The sequence below is a fragment of the Symphodus melops genome (genome assembly GCF_947650265.1).
Source record: "Symphodus melops genome assembly, chromosome: 13".
Taxonomy (NCBI): domain Eukaryota; kingdom Metazoa; phylum Chordata; class Actinopteri; order Labriformes; family Labridae; genus Symphodus; species Symphodus melops.
The window spans coordinates 11678609-11704420 of NC_136703.1; the positions used below are offsets into that span (position 1 = coordinate 11678609).

Below are 25812 nucleotides of genomic sequence, written 5' to 3' on the forward strand. Positions count from 1 at the left end.
ATGACGTAAATGAGCTGCAAGGTGCTGGGCTGTAACCACATGTCCCACAAGAGGATGTCAGACCATCATACCATCCTCATTAGGTTTATTGCCATTTGAAGTATAAAACCTCATTGGAAAGCATGTGCAAGAGGTAAAACAGTACAACTGGACAAAGACACAGAAACGAAAAAAAACAATATATATCTATATTACCTGTTGTTTTGTTTTTCTATATATATATATATATATATATATATATATATATATATATAAAAGAAAGAAAGAAAGAAAGAAAAAACAGGGACAGTCAGGCCACGTGAGAAACATATCAGTGACTCAAACAAGCTTGTTCAGGCTGCATGGAGTGCTCAGAGTGTTTCTGACAGTTTAGTAACTCTGTCAGTACTCATCATGTGAGCCATTTTTACCCAAATGAGCCAATAGTGGTCCTGCTGTTTGGCCCTGTCCAGCTCTCACTGAGTGACGATCATTCTCCTGGTATTTTCTCCATGCTCTCGAGGCTTTGATGGGAGACACAGCAAACTTTCTTGCATTCTTGCATTATTTATCACCGTACAATGTGTTAATTGGTCTGTACTCTTGTTAGATTTCAACCTATGATTAAATATTGCCTCTAGTTCACAATCAACAACAGAAAAGAAAGGGTTTCTGACGCCATAGGGAGATGACCTCAAGTTGTGAAAAGTATTAACAAGTGGTGTGAAAAGATCACTAAGCTGAGGGACAAAGAGCATGATGGAGAAGGTGTCTGTGTCACTAGCAGGGGGCATTTACAGGGGATTTCCCCTTGGCTTTTGATTTAGCTTCCATGCAGATAGCAGCCCTTTAACAACCAAAATCTCTGATCAGCCAACTCAATGAGGCAAAAAGGAGTACATTATGATGGAGTAGCTTTCCTTGGACTTCAAATGAGCAATTATGGTGCCAATCACTTCAATGACATTTAGAACGTAGAGTTACAGTACTTTCAGCAGGTGCAAACTTTTAAACATTCGTCATTTCAGTCAAGGAGATTCAAAGTAGCAACATTTCCAGAGATGGCTTTTGATGGAGTTTTCAGTCTTTTAATTTTATGTTATTATAAGCTTTCAGTTCCTGATTGGAAAAAGAGGACACATTTATGAACAACAATTTATCAACTCTGAATAAAAATCATCAAAAACAAACAAAGTTGGTTGTTCTGTTGTAATTGTCATGGTTTAGTCTGTTTCAGTGTTTATTTTCAGAGTTTTGATTTCTTATCTTGTTTTAGTTTTCATTCTTTCCCAGTGTTGCTTGTAATTTGGTTTCCTTGTTTCTGTGTTCTATTGTGTATTGTAACATTCTTCAGTGTTTCCTGAATTATACTGTATCATAGACAGGGTTTTCTTGATTCCTGCCTCTCTGTGTTCCCTCCTGTCTTGATTGCCCTGAGTGACCTCACCTGTGTCTTGTTGGTCTCACCTGTGTTTAATTACCCCACTGTGTATTTAGTCTCTGGGTGCATCCAGATTGTGTCCTGGTTTGGTTTCGTTTATGTTGTATTTCAGTGTTTTGAGTTCTGTTTTAGTAATTCTCTAGTGTTGCCTCTTGTGTGTTTCTTAGTTCAGTCTTTAGTGTTTCCTGTTTTTAGGTTGTAGTTCTGGTCTTCAGTGTTGTCCGGTTTCCTGCCTCTCTGTGTTTCCCTCCTGTCTTGATTACCCTGATTGTCCTCACCTTTCTGATTAGTCTCACCTGTGTCTTATTAACCCATGTCTATTAAGTCTCCGTGTTCCTTTCTTCCTGTTGTCAGTTCATTGTTTGCAGTCTGTCAGTTTAGTATGTTTGGTGTTTGCCTGTTTGGGTCCACCTTCCCTCATTTTAGTTACCATATATATTATCATCTAACAAAGTCTGATTGGAGTCCAAAATATTGGGTGGAAAGTTGCCTTCTGCAGGGTCAGGTAGTGGTTTTACATGAAATGGTCTAATGACTTAATTTAAATGAGATTATTAAAAACAGAATCATCATACTGCGGAAGGTTGGGGGTTTGTCGCCAAAACATGTCTGATGTGTCCTTGGGCAAGACACTGAACCCCGAATTGCCATCAGTGTGTGAATGGGTAGGTGTGACATGCAGTGTAAAAGTAGTCAGAAGACTAGGAAAACACTATACAAACTCAAGCCCATTTACCTTTTACCATTACATTAACAAGTAATTGCAGCCCTTGAGACTGCACTGTTCATAATGCTCTTGCACAGACATATTGATTACATGTATATGCAGAGCAGTCAAAGAGCCTTGATCCTTAATAATTAAAGTTCTCAAGTCTGAAGCTACAGTATGTAAAAGAAAATTGGTCAAAAGGTTAGGACAGTATTTTCTCTGTAAAGCAGGATATATCATTTCACAAGGGACTCTGAAGACTCTTTCTGTACAAACAAATGTTTGTCATCTTTAAAGCATTTTTGCAAAATAGCCTTGAGGCCAAATAGGAGTTTTTCAGGAGGCTTAAAGTGTTGAAAATGGTGATGCAGCTCCTTTGAGGTTAATCCTAAATGGAAAAAGCCAACAATATTTCTCTATTTGAACCTTTCTGATTCCACTGAGCTTTCACCAATGGCAACAGAAATACGAGTCTTCATGATTCCGAACGATGCATTGCACATAGCCTATATACCACAATCATTAATGAATTGTTTTGTTTTTTTAAATGAAAAAGGTAGATTTTCCAGGAATGCTTTATTTGTTGTCATTTCTGTCAGCGTATCAAAACCTAAGTGGCAGCTGGATGATGTCCAAGAGGAGAACATCTGCACAAACATCAATATTCCACCAGCCTACACTCCAGGGAAAATAACAAGGTTATGGCACCATTTAAAAAGAGTACCATCAGAAAGGTCATTTGCAAAGGAAAATTAACATTGATGCTTATGTGGATAATTATTGTTATTTACTTTAAATACTTGCCATTAGTGCTTTGGTGTTAGGATAAATGTGGGCTGGTCATTACAAGCTTATCTTTTAAAAAAAACTGTTGCTGCTCACTGTATTCACTCAAAACAGACAGCATGAATATTTGCAATCCCCTATCATAAAAGCATTTGGCTGAGCACAGAACCAGACAAGCATTGAAAAAGGTTTTATTCCCCACGAAACTGCTGTTGATGTACTTTTGACTGTTTTTTGTCCCTGATACACCAATTACATCAAATTAACAGCACTTATAGGTTACAAAGTGCTTTACAATACTGTATATCTGTTATTTACACACTCTGATGACACAAGAGCTGCCATTTAATTTAAGGTTAAGTTTATTTTTCCTGTTGAACAGCACTAAACCTCCTGACCCTTTTTCTTTACAGCTCAATCAGGATGGCAATTCTTGTGTATATAGTGTCAATATTTTTCTGATGCATATTTATAACTTTCCTGCAGCGTGGTATGAAATAATTTGTTGCACAAGTCTGGTCTGATCAGCATCACTGTCTTCACAATGTTCACCAGCTACTAAGGTGTGATTGAGGTGGCTGGGCGACAAATCAAGATTTTAAGATATTTCGATATATCTTTCAAACAAGATATAGGGTTAGACAATATTGTTTATGTTGCATTAAAGTAGAATTATACACGTCTTCTTCTTCCAGTTCACTTTTTTTATAAACCGAGTGTCTGTCCCTCTTCACCCTGCTCCCCGTCTTTTTCTCTCTCTCACTCTCTTTCAAAATAACGACTGAATGAGAACACAGCTATGTGTATTTTGATATGCAGGAAAATATATACACTGCTCAAAAAAAAATAAAGGGAACACTTTAACAACACAATGTAATTCCAAGTTAATAACATTTACGTGAAATCCAACTGTCCACTTAGGAAGCAACACTGATTGACAATAAATTTCACATGTTGTTGTGCAAATGGAATAGACAACAACTGGAAATTATAGGCAATTAGCTTGACACCCCCAATAAAGGCCAATTTCTGGCTGATGTTTTGGTCACTTTTGAATGCTGGCGGTGCTTTCACTCCCGTGGTAGCATGAGACAGAGTCTACAACAGACACAAGTGGCTCAGGTAGTGCAACTCATCCAGGATGGCACATCAATGCAGGCTGTGGCAGGAAGGTTTGCTGTGTCTGTCAGCGAAGTGTCCAGAGCATGGAGGCGCGACTAGGAGACAGGCCAGTACATCAGGAGACGTGGAGGAAACTGTAGGAGGGCAACAACCCAGCAGCAGGACCGCTACCTCCGCCTTTGAGCAAGGAGGAACAGGAGGAGCACTGCCAGAGCCCTGCAAAATGACCTCCAGCAGGCCACAAATGTGCATGTGTCTGCTCAAACAGTCAGAAACAGACTCCATGAGTGTGGGTTGAGGGCCCGACGTCCACAGGTGAGGGCTGTGCTTACAGCACAACACCATGCAAGACGTTTGGCATTTGCCAGAGAACACCAAGATTGGCAAATTCGTCACTGGCGCCCTGTGCTCTTCACAGATGAAAGCAGGTTCTCACTGAGCACATGTGACAGACATGACAGAGTCTGGAGACGCCGTGGAGAATGTTCTGCTGCTTGCAACATCCTCCAGAATGATCAGTTTGGCAGTGGGTCTGTAATGGTGTGGGGTGGCATTTCTTTGGGGGGCTGCACAGCCTCCATGTGCTCGCTAGAGGTAGCCTGACTGAGATTAGGTACCAAGATGAGATCCTTAGACCCCTTGTGAGACCATATGCTGGTGCGGTTGGCCCAGGGTTCCTCCTAATGCAAGACAATGCTTGACCTCATGTGGCTGGAGTGTGTCAGGATGAAAGCATTGATGCTATGGACTGGCCTGTCCGTTCCCCAGACCTGAATCCAATTGAGCACATCTGTGACATCATGTCTCACTCCATCCACCAACGCTACAATGCACCACAGACTGTCCAGGAGTTGTTGGACGCTTTAGTTCAGATCTGGGAGGAGATCCCTCAGGAGACCATCAGGAGCATGCCCAGGTATTGTAGGGAGGTCATACAGGCACATGGAGGTCACACACTCTACTGAGCCTCATTTTGACTTGTTTTAAGGACATTACATCAAATCTGGATCTGCACGTGTGTTTTTACACTTTAATTTTGAGTGTTACTCCAAATCTAGACCTCCATTGGTTAATAAATTTTGATTTCCATTGATCATTTTTGTGTGATTTTGTTGTCAGCACATTCAACTATGTAAAGAACAAAGTATTTAATAAGAATACTTCGTTCAGATCTGGGATGTTTTACTGTTCCCTTTATTTTTTTGAGCAGTGTATATTTTAATTGTATTTAGGACCATTTTTACTTTATATTGCTTTATTATTTTACAAACAGGTGATATATTTTTCATGCACATGTTGTCATTGTGCATCAGACTGTTGATAAAAAACATATCAATATACATTGAGTATCATCATTTAGCTAAGATGTACATTTTGGTCCACATCACCGAGCCCTAGGGGAGTTTATTATTGTATTTATTTGTATTTAAAACTCATACATTTCGCTTACTAAAGATGACAAAAGCATATATTTAAATGATACAACATTAAGAAAAAGAGGGTTAACAATATCTAAATAAATACAAATGATTCTGGCATTTACTGCTGTGATAGATTTGGTCACGTAGGAGGAAATGATGACAAAATGATCATGCGCCTGTCTCACGTTGTTTACCTAAATGTCGGCTGGCCAGCTGGGTTCATTTACCCTCAGATCACTGAGAGTGAACCACTCCACAGCACGCCAAATACCTGGGGACTTTTCTGACAACATGATCGGGTGAGTGTCAGTTAGTATTATTTGTGGAAAATGATCCTGGAAACAGCTGCCATCACACCTCATTTTGCCCAGTGGGTGCTGTGTTTTTGTCCTCTTTTCCCTCCTCCATGTCTCACTGAGTGTGGAAATGACAGGATTATATGGCAGCTTCACCTCCCCCGACTTCCCCCAGCCTTACCCTGACAACCAGCACATAGTGTGGAACATTAGTGTCCCCAATGGCCACAGGGTCAAACTCTACTTCAGGCACTTTAGCCTGGAACCGTCTAACCAGTGTGACTATGACTACGTCCAGGTAGATGCTGCCGAAACTACCACTTCCATTATCTACATTGAAATCTAAAGCTTGCTCATTTACAGGCCTCTGACCTTTTCAAACCAGGTTCTGGCAGATGGGAATGAAACATTACGGTTCTGTGGAGAGGAAGAGAAGAACTATGAAAGCAGCCCGAGGAACACAGTCGTCCTGTCAGCAGGGAACCTGATGTCTGTCATCTTCCGGAGTGACTACTCGAACGAGGGCCGATTCACCGGCTTCCAAGCTTTTTACACATCGGAAGGTGATAGATAGATAGATAGATAGATAGATAGATAGATAGATAGATGGATAGATAGATAGATAGATAGATAGATAGATAGATAGATAGATAGATAGATAGATAGATAGATAGATAGATAGATAGATAGATAGATAGATTGGATGAATGATTTTGTGTTTTGTTTCATTCTTTCTTTTCCTTCTGACAGATGTAGACGAGTGTTTGTCCAAGATTGACGGGGAGAGTGTGTGCGATCACTTTTGCCACAATTACATCGGTGGATTTTATTGCACATGCAGACAAGGATTCCTTCTACATGACAACAATAAATCTTGCACAGGTACGGGCCATGCAGTGTAACACTCAAGAGACATGTCTCTCTGAGCTTTATCAAAGTGAGTCAAAGGCTGTGTGTTAAGAGCTTGGTAGTATTTGGCCATATATTAATATTCCCTAAATATATAAATGCCTCATGGTTTCGTATACATGTACACTGCGGCTAAGCTCCTCAGTACCAAACATGACATATATATTGAGGGGAAAAGAACAAAGCAATATGAAATCTCCCATTTTTTTCTATTTGATCAACATTGTAAATTCCAAAACATTGGTTTATAACAGTCACGTCTTTTATTTCACAATTTTGGTATCAAAGTGTTTTTTAAAAAAACTGTTCTACTAATTTGCGGTCTTTATCAAAGGGCTGTATAAAATTCTGATTAATTAGACAAATTTGCTGCTGTGTTGTAAACTTGTAATTATACCTAATTATTGAAGGAAAAAGGGCTACGGTTTCAAAGCGTTCTCTATACTTCACAGTTGTGCAAAACAAATCTTTCAAAAACTATTTAAATTTTCTGACATTTCACATTGGGCTAAAAGTTAATATTGTTGTAGATTGTAATTCATTCCATCATTACCGGACTGTTCTTATGAACTTCAAGCTAAAAATCCACAGTGATGCACAAAGTACAGGTTCTCTGCCAGCTGGTGTGAGGCAGGGTTAATTACTGTCAATTCCTAAGGGAAGAGAAACTTCAAAATGGCATTATAAATCGAAACCTGCGTTTGGCGCTAACAGTGTAATGACAGTGGGTAATTAATCACTATTAACAATTGATGTGCTTGAACTTATTATTCTTTGTCAGAGGAAAATAAGAATGACAAAACAAATCATGCAATGAAAAGGCAAAAATGATTATCTGCCTACAGATTGTACTAATTATATGAATTACAGGAGCTCAGCCTCCTTGCAATAACCATTTGTTTTTGTCAGTAACAACATCTGCACATTTACTGCGGCAATAATGCAAACCTGAATAAATCACAATATATATGCTGTCAGGAAATGTGTCAATTGAGATAAAAAATGATTTTCTTTTGGTCATAAAACTTTTTCACAGCCAATACTAAAATCCATAAAGCAGTCCTTGGATTTGGTTAGGCCTTCAAAAACAGAGGACTGTAGGAAATGTCTAAATAAATCCTAGATTACCCATTTTAATGTGTGTTCCCTCTTCCAGTGCCATGCCAAAACCAGACGTTGACCTCGCTGTCTGGTGTTCTCACCAGTCCGGGCTACCCAAGTCCTTACCCACCCATGAGTCAGTGTGATCATGTCATTCATCTACTCGAAGGCTACAGAATCATTCTGGACTTCCTAGAACCCTTTGACATAGAGGGACACCCCAGTGCCCCCTGTCCATATGATATGCTGAAGGTTACTCATGTGACTTCTGAACATAACACACACACACACACAGGAATGTGACAAAGCAATGTATTCCTCCTCATGCTTGTCAACGCAGTTTGTTACCCGCTTGTCCACCTTGGGTGATAAACTGTTTGGCCATGCCGTGTCCTGCATATTTCAGTACGTCTGGGTATAAATCAGTCAGGAGATTAATGAATCAACTTCTTTGTTTCTTATGTGTTGTTTCCCTTTCACAAGATTTTCACCACTGGGCAGGAGTATGGACCCTTCTGTGGTTCGATGGCACCCAGTCGCATTGACACAGGAAGTTACCAGGTGCATGTTGCATTCAGATCGGATGAAGGTGGGAAAAACAAGGGATGGAAGATCAACTATACAAGTACCAAGGCTGATCGCTTATTGATATGAACATTACATGTATTCTAAGTGACACACATTGTAGTATATTTTACACAGTGATTTATTTTCATCTTGGAATATTGTTTTTTGTCAAAGTTTTATCACTGTGTTCATGAAGTTTTCTGTGCTATATTTTGACATTGTTAGAAAAAGACGCTCTGAAACATTTACAACATTTACTTTCACTGGTCAAAATACGACACTTCTCCTGTGCTTTATTTCCAAAAGTTTAAATCAATCAATGACACACTCTGATTGTCTTGTAACCATCACCATATGTGATAAATAGGCATTTTAATATAAAAATACTTAATCCTAAAATAAGTTGAGCAGCTGCTGTTTCTTTCATTGAAGACACACTAAAATGGCCGACTTAATGTTCTAATTCTGTTAAGTAGTTTGTAAATCAGCCGTCTGGTCTAAGAGTCAGTGAATGCTTGTCGTTTAACCCTCATACATTATGCAGCTTGTTCTCAGCAACCCCCAGCTCTACTCCTCTATCTAAACAGTCATTACCAGGCTCTTCAGACCCATGAAATTGCCTCTCATTTGACACTTTTGCATTCACTCACTAATGTTTCCTCCGTCTGTGCCCTACAAGTGGGCCAAAGAGCATGTCTGGACGTGAGAACGAAACACACTTGTGTTGATTTATGTATCTGTCGCTTCAGTGTTTGATTTTTGTTTTCTTCTTCATGTCTAATGAAATAAGTCCACAACATTTTTCTGTTAACTTGTATGCTTTATGACCTGATTTTGTAAACTCTGACTGAACTGTTACGCTGCAGGTGCATACTGACCCACACATCACCTCGGCATTTGCGCACCGATCTTAGGTGGATGTGCATTCGAAGAACGTCATCTGCACACATAGAACTCTGTTTGTTTCCGGCATGAAATGTCCAGACAGTCCTCAGGCCAACTTGATACGCACTTGCGGAGCAAACCTGCATTTGTTACTGAAACACTGTTAACTCATAATCTAATCCACCAGACTGTGAGACACATGAGAGCACCATCGACTACTCCTGTAGAACTCTCACTTCTAACTGCTCCGCCTAGTTGGAGGCAATTCCACAGGAATTACGCACACCATGAACCCCATTAAGCAACAGTTGGAAAATATCTCACAGCAGCATGCAGCCAGTTCACTTACAGCTGATATACCCATCATTATTTTGTTGACAACCCTGCATGTTGTGATTGACATTAATGTAATAAAAGGAGATTTAAAAAAAAGAGGTTAACTCGAAGTTCTTCCTTTTTTGAATATAAAAAAGCCTTATTAATAAGAATTTGAGAGTTTTTAATGGAGTTTACAACAAAACAGTCACATTTTGATTCATGCTAAACAATCACTTAATATTGTGAAAGACCACATGGTAATTCTTACAGGCTTATATAAAACAGCTGCTGACAGGTCTCTTATTGCAAACTGTGTGACAACAGAAGGCTCAATCACTGTCATATGTTGACATGATATCAACTGAATAAAAGATCTAGATGACTGCTCCAGTTCACCGTGTCTATTATGCTAATATATATGCCAACAGCAACGTCTCATCCTCATCAAAACGCAAAAAAGATGAGCATCCCACAAATTTAAATCTATTGTCATGTGCACACTGTCACCATTTAAGAGACGGACCAGATGACAGTCATGACAAAGGCCATCTCCTACGTGACCTATGAGTCAGAGAGACCTATAGAAACCATACACACCATCTTACATCACACTGCCACCAACTGATACATTACTTTATATGAATGTATAATAGAGGATCTTTAAATGGCTCTCATCCAGAAACACTAACAGCTCGTGACTCTAAGATGAGGCTCAGTCATTCTAATCCACAATGAGGCTAGCACGAATAAAGTCATATACATTTTATCTAGTCTTCTTATTGTTGGAATGATTTTGGAATTCACATTAACTCTTGAAAACTTTTATGTTTTTACTGTAATCTATTTGGTCCCTCTCACAACTTGCATACATGCAAGACAATGTCTTTTTCTGTATGGTTTGTGATTGCTGCTGTCTGACACTGTAAACACAACCATGCATGATATTATTTGGATCATACTTTAAGCATTATTAAAACATTTATATCTAATCTCTTCCTTTACGTTGGCCTGTGGTTTCTTTAAACTCCATGCACTCCATGCCACCCTACCTTAATGTTGTGAGACGCACATGAAGTGTGGTATAAAATGAAAAAAAGAAAATGTTATATTAAGTGTATACAAGCATGTTACTCAAGGAAAATAACTATTTTTTGTCATTGCCATCTCATTGTATAAAATTCTAGACCGAGTCTACTCGTGTCCTGGAAAACTCTGTAACAAGTGAAATACTACGGCACAGTAGCATAACATTTTTCCTTTTTGCATGACTCACATCAGAGGATCACATGAAGGATTCATGTTACTGTATGAGGCACAGGATCAGTTTGGTTGCCAGCTGATTAAAAATAAAAACATGCCGATTCATTTCCCAAATTATCTTTTATGCTGCAGAAAAAAGTATTTCAAGTGATTGCCAAAAGATATTAAATGTCTATAATCATGTAGCCATATGCCAGAGACCCACAAGATTTCTTTTTGTCAGTCAATCTTTATTTGTATAACAACAATAATTCATAACAAATATTCTCCAGAAACTTAAAAAGAGCAGGTCTAGAGCCACTTGTATTCAGCCTCATATTAAAAAAAACCAAACAAACAGCGCTAACCTCCTGTCTTAGCTAGCAGTGTTAAAGGGCATGTGTGATGTAAACAATATGTCTTGAAAGCTGCTTCAACTGTAATATTTTATATAAAACCTTAAAGCAATCATTTCACATGTTGCTGATTGATGCCACCTCTGTAATTGTCTACTAAATATGGAGTTCAAGCTAGCAGCACAAAATTGACTTATGTACATTAACGTTCATAATTGAATATGTTGTGTCTTGTTTTTTGTTAGTTTGTTAACTGAAGTTCTGTACAGGAATATGTCTCATCTAGAATTCCAAGAGTCTAGTCACACTGTTGAGGTTGAAGCAAAGCAGAGACTACAAAAAAAAGAAGCAACATATTTATAAACCCTGAAGGAGCCAGGCTAGCCATTGTTCCTGTGTCTTCTTTATGCTAAGCTAATAGTGCAGGCTGCTACTCCTGCTTCATATTGAAGACAGAGAGAGAGAGATCTGAGATTGTTCATCAATCAATTGTCTCGTGTCAAAAAAGAATTTGGTGTTTTTTCTACAGTTTTGAATCACTGCTCTAAGTTTGAATGTTTATGTTTGATGGCTCCATCAGAATAGCGATCCATTAGAAAGCTGCATCCCGAGGTACTGGGTAACACAAACACGTCTTTGAAAAACATAACTTATGCAAATCCCCCTGCTGTTGAGGCGCTCCAGTGATTTGCAAGTTGAACAAAGTGTTTGAAACGTCAACATCATTGACATTCATAAATCCCAGCATTATGGATATGATCAGTAACACAGGGACGATCCCATCCTACTGACCCTAAGGCACGTAGTGTCTTTTTATCTGTCTCTGCTCAGGTGACGCCTGGGTCTATTTGCCCCCGTCTGGAGTTTCAGCACTCTCCTCCGATCTCTTCTCGTCCACCTGCTGGCTGCTGTCGGGCTGGGTGTTGCTCCTGATGGACTGCACGGCCTGAACCTGCTGGAGACGCTTGGTCAGCTCAGCTTCACAGGCCTGCAGCAGGGCAGATGTCCTTGTTCTGTCCCAGCCCAGAACTGGTACCATAGAGTCCACTCCTCTGCTCACTACCACCTACAGACCCAGGGAAATGGGAACATGTGAGGAAAAATAATGCCTGGATAATCAATCCTGTCCTAATATTCCTTTTCGTTGACACTGAATCAGAGAAGAGAAGTTAAATTAAGGGTTCCATGAATGTTACTGATTAAACTAAGTTTTTTTTTTTAAAAGGGGTTTCTATTGTTTTGCTTCTTTAGAGTATACAAATGACAGTGGACATATTGTTTATCTGTCTACATGTACTCAATAGATTCTTCAAAAAGTTCCAAGAATGAATCCTCTGATTCAATGACATGCAGTCCATATAAGGATAGCAGCTAAACAGAGAGTATTTCCATCTGCAGTCATTATAGAGCGGAACAAGTCATGGCTTAAGTTCTCGGCTCTGTGGCATTTATACATCAACTTGTTTTATTTTTTCATGATTAGAACCTGCACACTGTATACACCTCAACACTTCTACATGTGTACTGTGTGTATGCACTTATGTTTTCTCTGTGTTGTATGACGTGACTCTACCTGCAACTAAATCTATCTACGGGGAAAAATAAAGTAATATGAACTCGAGGTTTTTAGTGACTTTAGGATCAGTGTTGGAAGTCGACTACCTGCAGGTCTTCAGTGGAGAGTCTGGTCTCTGGGCTTGTTTTGCCTTTTAGCACCATCAGTGTCCTGTATATGAATCCTGATGACGAGTCCACCTCCATTACATCCGTCACATCCACATCTCCAGCCCCTGACGCATTAAAAAAAGAAAAAAAAGAGTTCTCTCAGGCTTATTTGTTATATGAGGGAATAGGTTTTAATAAATTCGCCAGAACAGGTGACATTCAGCAGCAACAAGGGTTCCACCTAGTGACCAAAAGGTACAAGTGCAGCACACGTTGGCATGAGAAATGCATAGCAAAAGGCAAAGTGCTAAAACTGATTTCTCTTGAGTTTACGGACATTTTAAATCATGTATAAAGATTTAACACATCACTTACTAGTCAGAAAGACAACATTTAAAAGTGGAGTTCTAGTTTTTTTTTGTTCTTGTTCTTTATTTCCGAAGAGAAAAGAAACTGCGACACAAGAACACTGTTGAGGAGAAAGCCGTACCTTCCTGGCGAGTCTCTCCCTGCTGTCCATCCTCTGTCTCCACTTTTTGCAGGTAGAGCTGGAGTAACTCCTTGGACTGCCTCTCCTCCTCTCGTCGGTCCAAAACCCTCTGCAGTGTCTGCTGGAGGTCGGTGGTCCTCTTTTCTTTGAAGCTCAGAGCCAAGGCGAGCTCAGGGCATGGAGCATCCACTAAAGTCTGAAACCGAAATATTATAGAAAACCTTTGTGCCATTTAAATCACTCATTAAATCAAAGCTTGTGCAGAAACTACAGAGGACGTCATGCAGCTGTACAGCAGAATTTATCTGGCGAGGTACAGCAGTGTCTGTAGAGAGGTAGTGCATACATTAAAGGTGTGTCTGTGCTAATGTAGTATTCAGTAAATTAACTAGCGTCGTAACAAAAAAAAAAAAGCAGTCTCTTCCAAACAGCCGTGCAATTTAACTGTTTTCTTTCCAGGAGTAGATCACTTGTGTTCTCCCCCTCTGCCATAACAAAGAGGTGTTATACATCATGTGGCCTGGACAACAAAGAGTTTCTGAGTCTGTTTTATTTATTTTTACAGCATACCATGAGTCATGTTTTTTTTCCTATGCCTTTTAAATTATTCTGTATTATTCCTTTTTAGCTTTTGTTAATTTATTGTACAGCACTTTGGTCAGCTGTGGTTGTTTTAAAGCGCTTAATTAAATAAAGTTGGATTGGATTGGACTGTCAGTGGAGCTGGACTGAGAAAGAACACGAGAAGGAAGCAACTGACAGCTGAGGACAGTGGGGGTTTTTTTCCAAATAGAACTCTCACTGTGTTGCCTTTAACAGGACATATTTTGTGAGGCATGACAGTGAACACTCATGCTGAAATAATGCTGGAATGGTGCTAATACCTGTAGGTCTGCTTCTGACATGAGGATGATGCTAGTGAGGTCCTGCCTCAGCTGCTGAGCCAGGTCCCACCAGGGAGCGGCTGAACTAGGAGTGTCAACAGCATCAGTCTCCAGAACCACAGAGTCTCTGGCCATCCAGGCTGTACCACCATCCACTACGATGAGAAGTAACGAGTATTAAAACACAGTACTCTGTGTTGCATTTCAATCTGGGATGAAATTAATCCATCTTACTTCTCTTGACAGGGGACCATGTCTCGTTCTCATGCAGAAGCATGAACTTCGTGTTTAAGGGCAAACACAAAAAGTATCCCTGATCCTCTACTATCGTGCCGTCATCCTCAAGGACCACTGTGACCGGTTCATTGGGGCTGAAGCCAAAAAACTCACATCCTGCGGGAGGGAAAGGGAAATACACTTGAGAAGTCTCATGTAAATATCCTTTAGTGAACGTGCTCTTTTGACAACGTTGATCATCTCTGACCTCTAGTCATCCTTCATGCATATATCTCATCAGCCCTGGTGCCTTCCTAATTTTAACTTTACAGTCATAAAGCAGTAGCTCAGTCTGTAGGGACTTGGGTTGGGAACCGGAGGGTCGCCGGTTCAAGTCCCGGCACGGACCAAGTCCGGAAACTGGTCTGGTAGCTGGAGAGGTGCCAGTCCATTTTCCTGAGCACTGCCGAGGTGCCCCTGAGCAAGGCACCGAACCCCAAAACTGCTCTGGAGCGCCCGCTGTGGGCAGCCCCCTCACTCTGAGACCTCTCCATTAATGCATGTCACTAGAACCCTGTTTGTGCATGAGTGTGTATCTCGGCCTATGTGTGTGTTAGACAGAGTGTAAACTGAATTTCCCCTCGTGGGATTAATAAAGTGTAAATTATTATTATTATAACCTTGTAATTGTGCAAATTAACTGTCTGAGGCACGTTATAAGAAATGTGCTGATACTTATAGAAATGTCAAAATGGTGAATATTTTAATAAAATCTCTGTTAAAGCCCACATACAGTATGTGTACTATAAACTACACCTCTAATGGACAGAGAGTGCAGTGATCTCGGCAACGCCTTGTGACTAGCATTCAAAGAATGAGCAGGGCGAGAGGGAGGTCTTTCCAGACTTTTCATTTTCAGTTCCTGCAAGTTTGAACACGACGAAAATGTGGCGACACAGCTCATTTTTTACATCATGAAAGATCAGTAAGCTAAACTGTGCAACAACACTGTCGGCTGACAACAGCGCTGAGGATGACTGTGGGCTAGATCTTCATATCTGTATTGCACTCAGACTGTAAATATAAAGGCTGCACTTACATTAGTCTATACAACACGTTGTCGTTAAGCAACCATCACTTTATAAATTCAAGACATATAGATAAGATCAACTACACCATACTGTCAGATTAATGTATTTTTCAAACACGGTTATTATCATTTGGAATACAAAGCTTTGTAATTCAACGTTCACCCTTCAGACATGTTTACAAGTTAAAACCTGTCTTGACGACTCACCTTTTACCTTCAGTTCATCCAGGGAAGGAACTGCCAGCCCATAGGACTTCTGCCGTGTGTAGTTGCACACCTTGCACGGTTTCCTATCTGTCATCCTCTGCTAAATACGGAGAAATATATTTTGTTCTCCTTGTTCAGCTTAAAGCCGAAAAGTACAAACACAAAACGCTCTGCTTTCTCCTCTGAGGGGTTTCGAACACGGGACCGCCGCGCGCTCTTCTTCTTCTTCTGTTTGGTGTTTTGCAGCAGACGGTCGGTGTCTCATTACTGCCACCTTCTGGATACGGTTAAATAGTGCAGTACATGGTGCGGGGAGATTTTACGCTGTTAAATGTGGTATGTCGAAAATTCAAGGATTTCCTACTGATGTTCAGAATCACTTCAGTCTGATATATTTTAAAGAACTTCAGAAGTTCTCGGCACCTGAAAATACGTACAAATTATTTAAGCCTTGAAAATCATTGACGTTTACTTCTTTTGCAATCATCGCTAAATGTAATGCCAAAAAGCTCATTTGCACTATGAGAAAACTACTCCACACCTCACACACATCTTTCCACATTTTTCTTTGCGCTTTTCAATTTAACCTCAGAAAAACCTAAGGATCAGTCCTGCAAATGCCATAAAGGTCACCAACTTCTTTTTCTTTGACCATATCTAACTATCATAATTTTGCTCTACATTCATTGCCATTTGTCGTAAATTAGATGGGTTTTTTTTCCTGCTCAGCAAGACGAAGTGCCTCTGCAGTCAGAACTGCTTTAATGCCTTTAGGCCTATAGGCTTATCTTGAAGCAGCAATTTAAATCAAACTTTACCTCGACAGTTTTTTTTTTAAGTCAAACCTATTTCAGGACTTTATATATTTTGCACATTTGCTAAAATGTGTGCATAGATTGCTTTCAGTTAATAATCTCATTTTCTCAAGCTTTTTGTTTTCTCAAGGAACACAAATGAATCATTTTCCAAAAACTAACATTATGTAGGCAAACTGTTACTGCAGTTACTTAGCTTATTGTTTTTATGTAGGGACCTTATCAGCCATTCTGACTTTGTTAGGATTGTCTTGGAGTAATCAGACGAGATGCCTGATCATCAAACAAACAGGAACAGCTGAATTGTTGCCTTCGTTTTCTCTTTTACTGAACCACAACATCACAGAACACGAAACACATCTTGAGGCATGGCTCCTGGCTTCTTTAAATGTCTTGGACATTTGAAGTGAACTTCGTTACATGAGTAAAACTGTAACTTATAGCGTAAAGGAAAACCAATCGAGTGTGATAGACTCGAGCAACCTGCAAGCAAACAAGTAGGAGGGACGATGGCATCCACCGAACAACCTAATCCACCAACTCAGGTCTATATTGATACCTTTAAAACATTACGATCTTCATTTCCGATACACACGTGGAGTTATCTTGTGTGTGAATATTTTGATCAGCGAAGTTTCATTTGATACCTTTCTGACTGCTTGGCGAGCAAAGGTTAGCATGCTTGCTAGTTAGCATGCTAGCTCCTGCAACGTTTCAAAAGTTGTTCCAGACATGATCGAGTCCACGAGCGGGCACGAAACACCCATCTGAAACTCTCGTCTTTTGCCACATGTTGCCAACCTAGTTTCTAAACGTTAGGTATTTACCTCGACAAGATGTACGCCCTTTAATTATTTTCTGTTCAGTTGTGTGCAGAATTAAAAATAAATATTGTGTACAAAGGTCATGGTTAGCTGAACGGAATACTGCCTGTTGTTAGTGCCTTGAAGAGTATTGGTCATTCAGAAAGTGGAAAATAAGCTTTAAGGAAAGTTGCCTGATAGACATGTTTATACACCTCTCTGCCATATTTACGAAGCAAACATATAGTACTTTGTGCAAACCAGAGTTACATCTGCAGAGTTTCAAACTCAATCTTTCTTAAGGGACATCTTGTTTAACCATCAGAGAAATGAAAATACAGATCTATTATTGAGTAACAGTGACAAAATACTTCACCTATTATTATTATTATTATTATTATTATTATTATTATTATTATTATTATTATTACCTACCTATTGCGACAAGTGAATAATTGACTAATGAAGACCTGATATATATTCAGGTGTTAGACTGTGGTTAGACTGTAATGTTGACATGCTGTAGGAGCTATTTGTGTTGTTTGAATTGAGTTTAGTTGACTTATATTGGGGTGGTGGTGTTTATTGAGTTATTCGAAATGTTTTCTTTCTTTAGTTTGGAATATATTTGCGATATTTTCTTTTGCTAATTATTATTATTTTTTACTACATTCTGGTTTGCACAGTTAGTTTTGTTTGTTAGATATTTTGGCTACAGACTAACTCCTGAAATTATAAGAGGCAGGTATAGGACCATCATACACCTGGGTGGGCCTATATATTAATTTCTTTTTTGCTTGCTTGCTTTAAAGAAATAAACCACGAGAAACGCAAATCTTTTGCACGTATAATTGCATTCTTTGCCTGTGTACGCCAAAACTCCATGGTGCATCAGTGGCCTTCTAATTATGTTTGATAAACGTTCTATTTAGATTTCGATATTTTTTCCGGCTAAAAGCCCCTTCACAAGTATCAAGACAATTCTGTACTATTTTCTGAACTACTCTTTATTAAAGGATGTGTTATTACATGACTGTATTCAATGAACATAGCCTTAGTCTTCCACTAGATGGCACTCTTATACAAGTGTTTGTTTATCTCCTCAGCCTGTCCTTCCACCTGGAGATGCTCCAACAGCTGCTCCGAGAGAAGCGCTGGTAAGAATTCATCTTTTTATTTTATTTTAGTTTACAAATAAGTTGTCTGATTTAATGAACAAAGCAGCAGATACAGTTTTACGCAGCCGATGTCACTGGTCTTTTTTTGTTGTTGCTCTGATTCTGTGATAAGCAATGAAATCAGCTGCTTTGACACATACCGTGTATGACGAGGAGCCTTTAAGACATTCAGCTTTGTCTTTCTTTTATTTGTCATCAATACACTTCATTTCCTAAACCATTAAGATATCACACATTTTCCTGCAAGATAAAGTTTAAAAAACATCAAAATTGGAGCTAGTACCTTTACAAATATTGTTGAAAGCTTTATTTCTGTCACAATGGTTTCAGGGTTTCTGTCTCTTTAGGTTCTGACTTTCCCCACATACTTGTACAGACAGCAGTGTAGCACAGTGTGTTTTTCAGTCCAGCTAGTCAAATTTGAATTGGTTTGCCAATAGTCATGAGACACTTCTAGAAGAAATTAATTGTGTGAATGAAATTGAACTACAGAGTGTGACAAAATATTGCAAAAATTATTGGTCCATAATCAACTTCACATACTGTATTCCTGTCATCAACCAATCACAGCCAACTTAGAATATCAAGTGTGCCGCACCTGTGCTTTATTCAAAATCACTTTTTTCTATTGACATTTTGAAAATAAAGTCAGGACAATTGACAAAATCAGAAACTTCTTTAGAAATCTGCATTATCTTGCAACTTGTCGGGGCTGTAAGTAAATGAGCTGCTGCAGGGTCAGTAAGTGACTTGTTAACTGGACTCATTTAAACCCCCATTGAGCTTTAATATTGTTCATTTATTGGGTGAAAGAGATGCCCATAGACGACATCAAAGCCAGGTTTTGCAAATCCTACCAGCACACACTAAAACACAAAGAAACCAACCTATTTATGAGGGTTTCTATGGTTACTGAGGAAAAACAGCTCCGAAATAAACTTCAAAAACGTTTTCTTTTTTTAGCTGGCCCGTCATATGAGTGAAAGCCCGTATGAAGTTGTCCATACTGTAAATATGTGCTTATCTAAAAACATAAAGTGACACTAAACAACTTAGTAATGTGCGAAAACATTTTTGGAAGATAAGTCCGTTCAGGTGATGACAACGATCATAGACGGGACCTTCTCTTCGCTAAGTGGGATGGAATACATCACAGGTACATTCACTGTCCTTGTATGGACAACACATCCAGGTTGGAGCTGTGCTGCATTGTTCAGCCTACATGTCTCAATGTCATTCACCACCATTCACTCTTCATCCTCCCCCCATCATCCCTTCATGCCAAGGCTAATTTAATTCTGGGGTTATTGATTGTGGGAGCATTCTCCCAGGCTTTCTTTCAATTTACTTCAATTTCATCATCCCAGTGCGCTTCGAGACTGCCTCCTTAAAAAGGGAAGAAATTCTTGTTATGAGGGTCCTGATTCGAGACTGGTTGACAAGTCTCCCCCACCACCACCACCACCACCACCATCACTTCTAGTCCCCTTTTTCTCCTTTCTCTTTTTGATGAGCTGCTCTTTCCCAGTTAAGTGGATTATTACAGTAGGGATAATTCTTGTCACATGGCATTATTTGGATGAGGTGAATAATTGAAATTTGTGTCTGAAAGGATTTTATCTGGATGAGAGGAAAGGGAGTGCTGGCAGGGTTTAGAGGGTAGAGAGAGAGAGAGAGAGAGAGAGAGAGCCTGAGCTCACACGTTTGTATAACATTTATGTGCACATGTGCATGTCAGACCAGCCAGTGTGTCAGACTGGGGACACCAGTCATGTTAACAGGTTCTGACTCACCTCGCCCAGATCAGCAGGCCCTGGCACACGGCGTGGCATGGTCCTCCTCTGTGGCAAGAGGGCCTGACTCAAGGGCCAATGCCACAGCCTCTACCCCCCAAACAGGGCCAGAGGGGCTGGTCTAGACCTGCAGAGGGAGAGACAGAGGGAGACAGAGCGGGTGAGGGTGAGACAGTGGAGTGTGTGTTCCACCACAGATGACTGGTATACCAGTCACTGCCCGTGGCTGCTGTTGCCGCTGGCACTGATCTTTGCTTGCTCTCAACACCCCCCCCCCCCCCCCCCCCCCCTCCTCCCCCTTCACCTCCTCGTGTCTCTCCAGTCTTTGTGCTCTCCTCCTGCAGTGACACCCTGCGCTCACCCCTCGTCTCCTCAAATCAATCTGTCCTCAATTATTTCGGGTGCACCCAAACATATCAAAACAACACTTACAAGTGTACAAGACCCTTTGTGCACATGTTACAGGAGCAGATCTCAGAGCAGATTTACATCGATATAATAGTGTGGAACAGATTGTGGCATTAGGAAAGATATTGTTCCAAATTAAATGTTTTTTTTTTTTTTTATCCTTATCAGAAAAGTTTTTAGTGATATCCTCTTAAGCTCTTTAACAAAGTGTCTCATAGATATAGAAAGCAAGGCTGAAACAACATTTTTTTCACAATCACTTTTCTTTATACTTTTTTGCTAAATATGCGTCTTGTACATTTTAGGCAGTATTGAAAAATGACTTTCATAATTGAAAACAAAATCCAAGGTAAAGTCTTCAAATTTTTTTCCAAGTTTTTTTTCAATTATTAAGCCTGTCCTTCGATCTCTGCCAGCTGAAACATCCAACCTGAAATGAACAACAGCGCGCACGTGTGTGGGGATGCAAGTGTGTTGTGCGTGTGCAAGAGTGTGCACAACTGTATCGCGCTCACACGTGTGTGTGTGTGTGTGTGTGTGTGTGTGTGTGTGTGTGTGTGTGTGTGTGTGTGTGTGTGTGTGTGTGTGTGTGTGTGTGTGTGTGTGTGTGTGTGTGTGTGTGTGTGTGTGTGTGTGTGTGTGTGTGTGTGTGTGTGTGTGTGTGTGTGTAAATGTTGAGTTAACTGAGTGCGTATGTGTTTAGGCTTGTGGGTTTTAGCGCAGCGGAGGGAGGGTGGTAATGGGAGGGGGAAAAAGAATTGTAAGAAGAACATCCCCGGTCTCACAGCAACTTCAAAAGCGCCGCTTCCCCAGGATATTAAGCGACTGTGATGAAAAATTTAGCAAGCGTTAAATAAGCCACTTTGAAGTGATCTGTTTTGGCTCAGCAGTCTCCAAATTTCCGTAGCCCCTCTGCAATAGCCATCACACCTATAGAGGGGGGGGGGAGAGAAAGGGAACAGCGTGTTAAGTGTAGGAGAATTCGGGGACCTGGCAGGTTGGACGTCGGTCCATCGGCATCATGAAGGCACCACTGACTGACTGGTACCATTCTTTTGTTCTTTTTCTCCTCATTTAACCTCTCCCTATCCTGCCTGTTCCTCTGCTGAGCCATGAGGCAGCCAGACAGATGCTCCTCATATGTTTGCTTTGAAAAGAGATTTTTTTTTTCTTTTTTTTCTCATCATCACTTGTGTGTGGGTGTATCACAGTGGTGAAACCAGGAAGTCAGAGGTTACTCCCGGGTTCACCCCCCGCCTTTTTTTTTTTTCATTTCTTAAATGAATTTCTGTGTGGGACACGTGTTTGAGAATTTTTCTTTTTTTGGTGTAAATGTTCATCTCTACTCGTGTAAATAACTTGTTCTGTTTAAAAGTGAAACAATCCCATTTGAAGTGATTTGAACTGTTGAACATTTACACCACCATAAAGCAAAAGTAACAAGAAGTTAATGTTATTTGATAATTCCTATTTCAATTCATTTCACATTTATCACTTTTAAACCCATTACTTTAATTTTGGAGGACTCCAGTTTTCAACATGCTCCAAATTAATTATTGGGGCAGAATAGGAAATGGGAGCCAGTAATGAGTCTGGTATGGTTACTCCATCCTGTCAAGAAACTGGGCTACCATTTAGTTAGTCAAGGGAACCTTCTGTGAGATTTTCCTTTTTTTTCCTCTTTGCTCATTACTTTAATTGTAATTGTAATCCTTTATTGGAGCTGTCTGCAGTAAAGGAGAGTTATGGTCCGAGTGGGGGCGTGAGCCATAGAGATATTTCATGATTATTGGAGAAGACGGTCACTAGGTGGCAGCCACTAGTTCGGCCTCGCTGTAATTACTGAGTGGGAAGTGATGGTGATGAAAGTGTGTGTGTGTGTGCGTGTGTGCGTGCGTGTGTGTGTGTGTGTGTGCGAGGGAGAGTTTCTCAGATTGTAACACGTTCCTTGAAAGAGAAAAATCAAATCAATCTGATCACCTGCCATCTCCCAGTCAATAGATTTAGATTCTGTCACATTTACTGTAAACCTGCTACATGCTCGATGGGAGCACAAAACAAAGGAACCATATGTCTTCGTATTTCTCTATTTGAACTTCACAGAAGTCACAACTTCTTTCTGCATGTTTTCTGACATTGTGTTTCTAACTTTGGGCTGATGGCACTGTTATGTAGGCTATGAAAATGACTTGCATTAATTCAGTGTATTCAGTTTGTTTAGGTTCATATGGTGACTTTTAACACCACTCTATCTGTGGTCACAGGGAAGTTTTCTCAATAAAAAGAATAAAAGCTCTACTCTCTATTTTCTCAACACAACACTCATTGTGCATCATGCGCTGTTTGTTTCGTTGGTTAATGATACAGGAAGGGCCCTCCATTTTATTGTTGCTGTGTTGCACTTTTTCCCCTCCTCGCCCAACCCTGCAGCCAGCCTCCTTAGAGGACTCTGTATGAATTCTCACTGTCATGTCCAAGGACGAGTGGCGCAGGGTCAGCTAATTGCTTTTATGATTATGATTTCACGTCAGATTTATCGTGCATGCTCGGAGCACATCTTCCAGGTCCTGCCGACGTTGCTGGCTCAGATGGGGAAAATGAGTTTACAGCTTCTGGCTGTGACTTCTTGTTTAAGTGCAGGTCACACTTTTTGACTCATTAGAGTTGAACGCAGCGGATGAATCACACAAACTTTTCCTGTAAAAGCCTCCGTTTTCTATGTCAGTAAATGCACTCGTTTTGGCTCATATTTGGCCACAAAAGAGCATTTCATGACTTTGTCTTCAACATGTGTTGACGTTTGGAGGTCATGAGTGAGGAATGACACAGACAGAGATTTTTGGTTTTTGTGTCGTTTGAACTTTTTTTTTTTTTTTTTCACAAGCCATAAATCTCTCATCCTTGTTTCTGTTCACAGATGAAATCATTACTCTTACTCCCCTCATGGTATGCCAGAATTATCAGTCGACTTCTTTTTGATGTTGGTGACTTTTTTTTTTCTTCTTCTTCTTCTTCTTCTTCTTCTTCTTCTCTTCTGATGGTTCCTCCCACCGCTTTGAAAATGATGAGCACAGATGAGTGCAACCCATTTTATACGTTTTATTTATTTTGTGGTTTCTCTGTCATGTGCTGAGCCGGACCAGATCCGCCATGACAATAGCATTTTAATTTTGGATTTTGAAGAGAGAGCACTGGAAAACCTTTTATTCCCTTTACTGTACATAAATGCGTCTTAAGAGGAAGAAGAAGCTTTTGTCTGTACATGTCAATAGTACACATATTTTATGTAGATAGTTTCATTTCATGACTCCGTGGCTCTTGATTTGTTGCAGCGATCTGACCTCGCTGTGACCTTCCTGACTGGGCCGCAGTGTGACTTGTGACAGATGCAGCCTGGGAATATGGTTTTGATATTTTTCCAATGCTCGGAGGAATGTTGAAGCTAGTTTAACGCAAAGTTCATTTTGGAGACACATGTAAAGTCTATGATTAAGCCGAATTCAATAAACTTTAATGAATACTTAGGACTTTATTCGTAGGGTTTTTTCGTCTCAGCAAGTATATTAATGTAAACAGCATGGTAACAGAGCTGTAATTTCCTATTCTCCCACAATTTAGTGAACTGTCATAATATGTTTACTTAAGAAATGACAGAAATACGACACCCGTTTAATTACAGTGTAGTCATTTTGCCTCAATATACTTGGGAAAGTGGCCTTATTGAGCCGAGCTTCCTTTATACTCTATTCTGCTTTGTAATTACTTCAGCTTGATTTATCATCTTTTCTTTGTGTTTATGGTTGTAAACTGCTCGACTGAGTAACTTGGTCTGAGCGTGGCTTGTCTCCTCGCAGCGAGGCTGGAAATCTCCCGATGAATCTGAGATGTCTCCGCTGTCAAGACTGCTTACATCGCTCTCAGCCTCCAATGTCACTTTCAAGGCATAATTACACAAGTTGTGTTGATTAGTATGAGAAGCAATTACGCGAGCTTTCCGCCGCAAATGGAGAATGTGATGGCTCTTGATTGACAGGAAGCATCCTGGCCTTAATAAGTAAATGACTATGGTAATTCAGGTACTGAAACCCTTTGATTTGTCAGCATCTTCCTCGTTTTTTTCTGATGTCCTCTGATTTTAATGAACATGAATTTGATTGAATCCATTTCCCCTGTCTCCGCAGCCGTCAGTCTGTCTCTCTTCTCTCTGCTGACCAGCAAGTGCTCTCCCAAGGGGGCCATATGCTCGCCCTTTCAGAGCTATCCTTAACAATCTCACTGCTGTGCCGATGCCAACTAGTTTTTGCCTCTGAATCTTTCCAGTATGTAAAAAAAAAAAAAATAATCAAATAAAAAAGCATTAAACGAACAACACTCCACACTATTCAACCGCCTTTTAACACGCCATGCTTTCAAGCATGCTTTCATGGAAATCAGAGGGAAAATTATTTGTAATTGACACTTTGGGGAACATTTTTTTCTCTTTTTATCTGCCTTCCCAGTAAGTTATTAGCTGTTAATTTGTCGGCAAGCTCCCCTACAGCGCTAGATATTTGTTCAAATGCTGGGATCCCCTCAGCGCATTTGTAACTACACTTCTGAAAACGCTGCCCTGTCTAATTATGTAATGTAATACTGCCTTTTAGGCAAGTTTCCTTTAATTGAATAATATTAGTTTGAAAATAAGCTACCTCTCAGAAGCGCTGCTCTAAAAATAGCTCCATACTCTGAAGCTAAAATCAGCAATTTACTCACTTAATAGAAACACCAGGCGTGCACATTTTAAAGGTTTTACACCATCATGGGTACGTGTTAGAGATGTTTGAATTTGGGCCAACGTTTGAATAATCCTGAAATTTGATTGGCCAATCCCTCAGTCTCATATTTCTTTCTTTGTTAACCACAGTTGGCCTAATCAAGTAATTCCCTGTTTGTCTTAGTTACCCCCTATAGAGTCATACATGCATAAATATAATAAAATAATTTGCTCTTGCACTCCCTAGCCCCGCTGTAATTTATATGGATTGAATGAGTGCTGCATTGTGGAAAAGCACGAGTGGACCAAATGCTCGTTTGTCACCTCTAATAAATGTTGGAATGTAAATTATGAAGTTATGCTTCAGATGTAAATGCACTT

At 40.0% G+C, this 25812-nt stretch overlaps 3 protein-coding genes across 3 annotated transcripts in view; 2 read left to right on the forward strand and 1 right to left on the reverse strand.

Moving 5' to 3' along the window:
- Positions 1 to 5656: 5656 nt before the first annotated feature.
- masp2 (MBL associated serine protease 2) lies at positions 5657 to 9681 on the forward strand (the record flags this gene model as incomplete). Its single annotated transcript, XM_079360073.1, has 6 exons — positions 5657 to 5757; positions 5830 to 6052; positions 6140 to 6317; positions 6505 to 6636; positions 7820 to 8016; positions 8248 to 9681. The coding sequence occupies 6 exons, from the start codon at positions 5657 to 5659 to the stop codon at positions 8416 to 8418; spliced, it is 1002 nt and encodes a 333-aa protein (XP_079216199.1). The 3' UTR covers positions 8419 to 9681.
- A 1090-nt stretch (positions 9682 to 10771) lies between these two features.
- Positions 10772 to 15956, reverse strand: dffa (DNA fragmentation factor, alpha polypeptide). Its single transcript, XM_079359626.1, has 6 exons — positions 15682 to 15956; positions 14403 to 14561; positions 14169 to 14323; positions 13285 to 13480; positions 12792 to 12919; positions 10772 to 12195 (listed from the first exon to the last, which is right to left on the reverse strand). Exons 1-6 carry the CDS (start codon positions 15773 to 15775, stop codon positions 11974 to 11976), a joined length of 954 nt encoding a protein of 317 aa, XP_079215752.1. The 5' UTR covers positions 15776 to 15956; the 3' UTR covers positions 10772 to 11973.
- Positions 15957 to 16758: 802 nt separating this feature from the next.
- Positions 16759 to 25812, forward strand: part of pex14 (peroxisomal biogenesis factor 14) — a 46036-nt gene continuing 36982 nt past the window's right edge. Inside the window, exons 1-2 of the mRNA XM_079359898.1 lie at positions 16759 to 17041; positions 18406 to 18456. Coding sequence (XP_079216024.1) covers positions 17006 to 17041; positions 18406 to 18456 — 87 coding nt within the window. The 5' untranslated portion in view covers positions 16759 to 17005. The remainder of the gene's footprint in view (positions 17042 to 18405; positions 18457 to 25812) is intronic.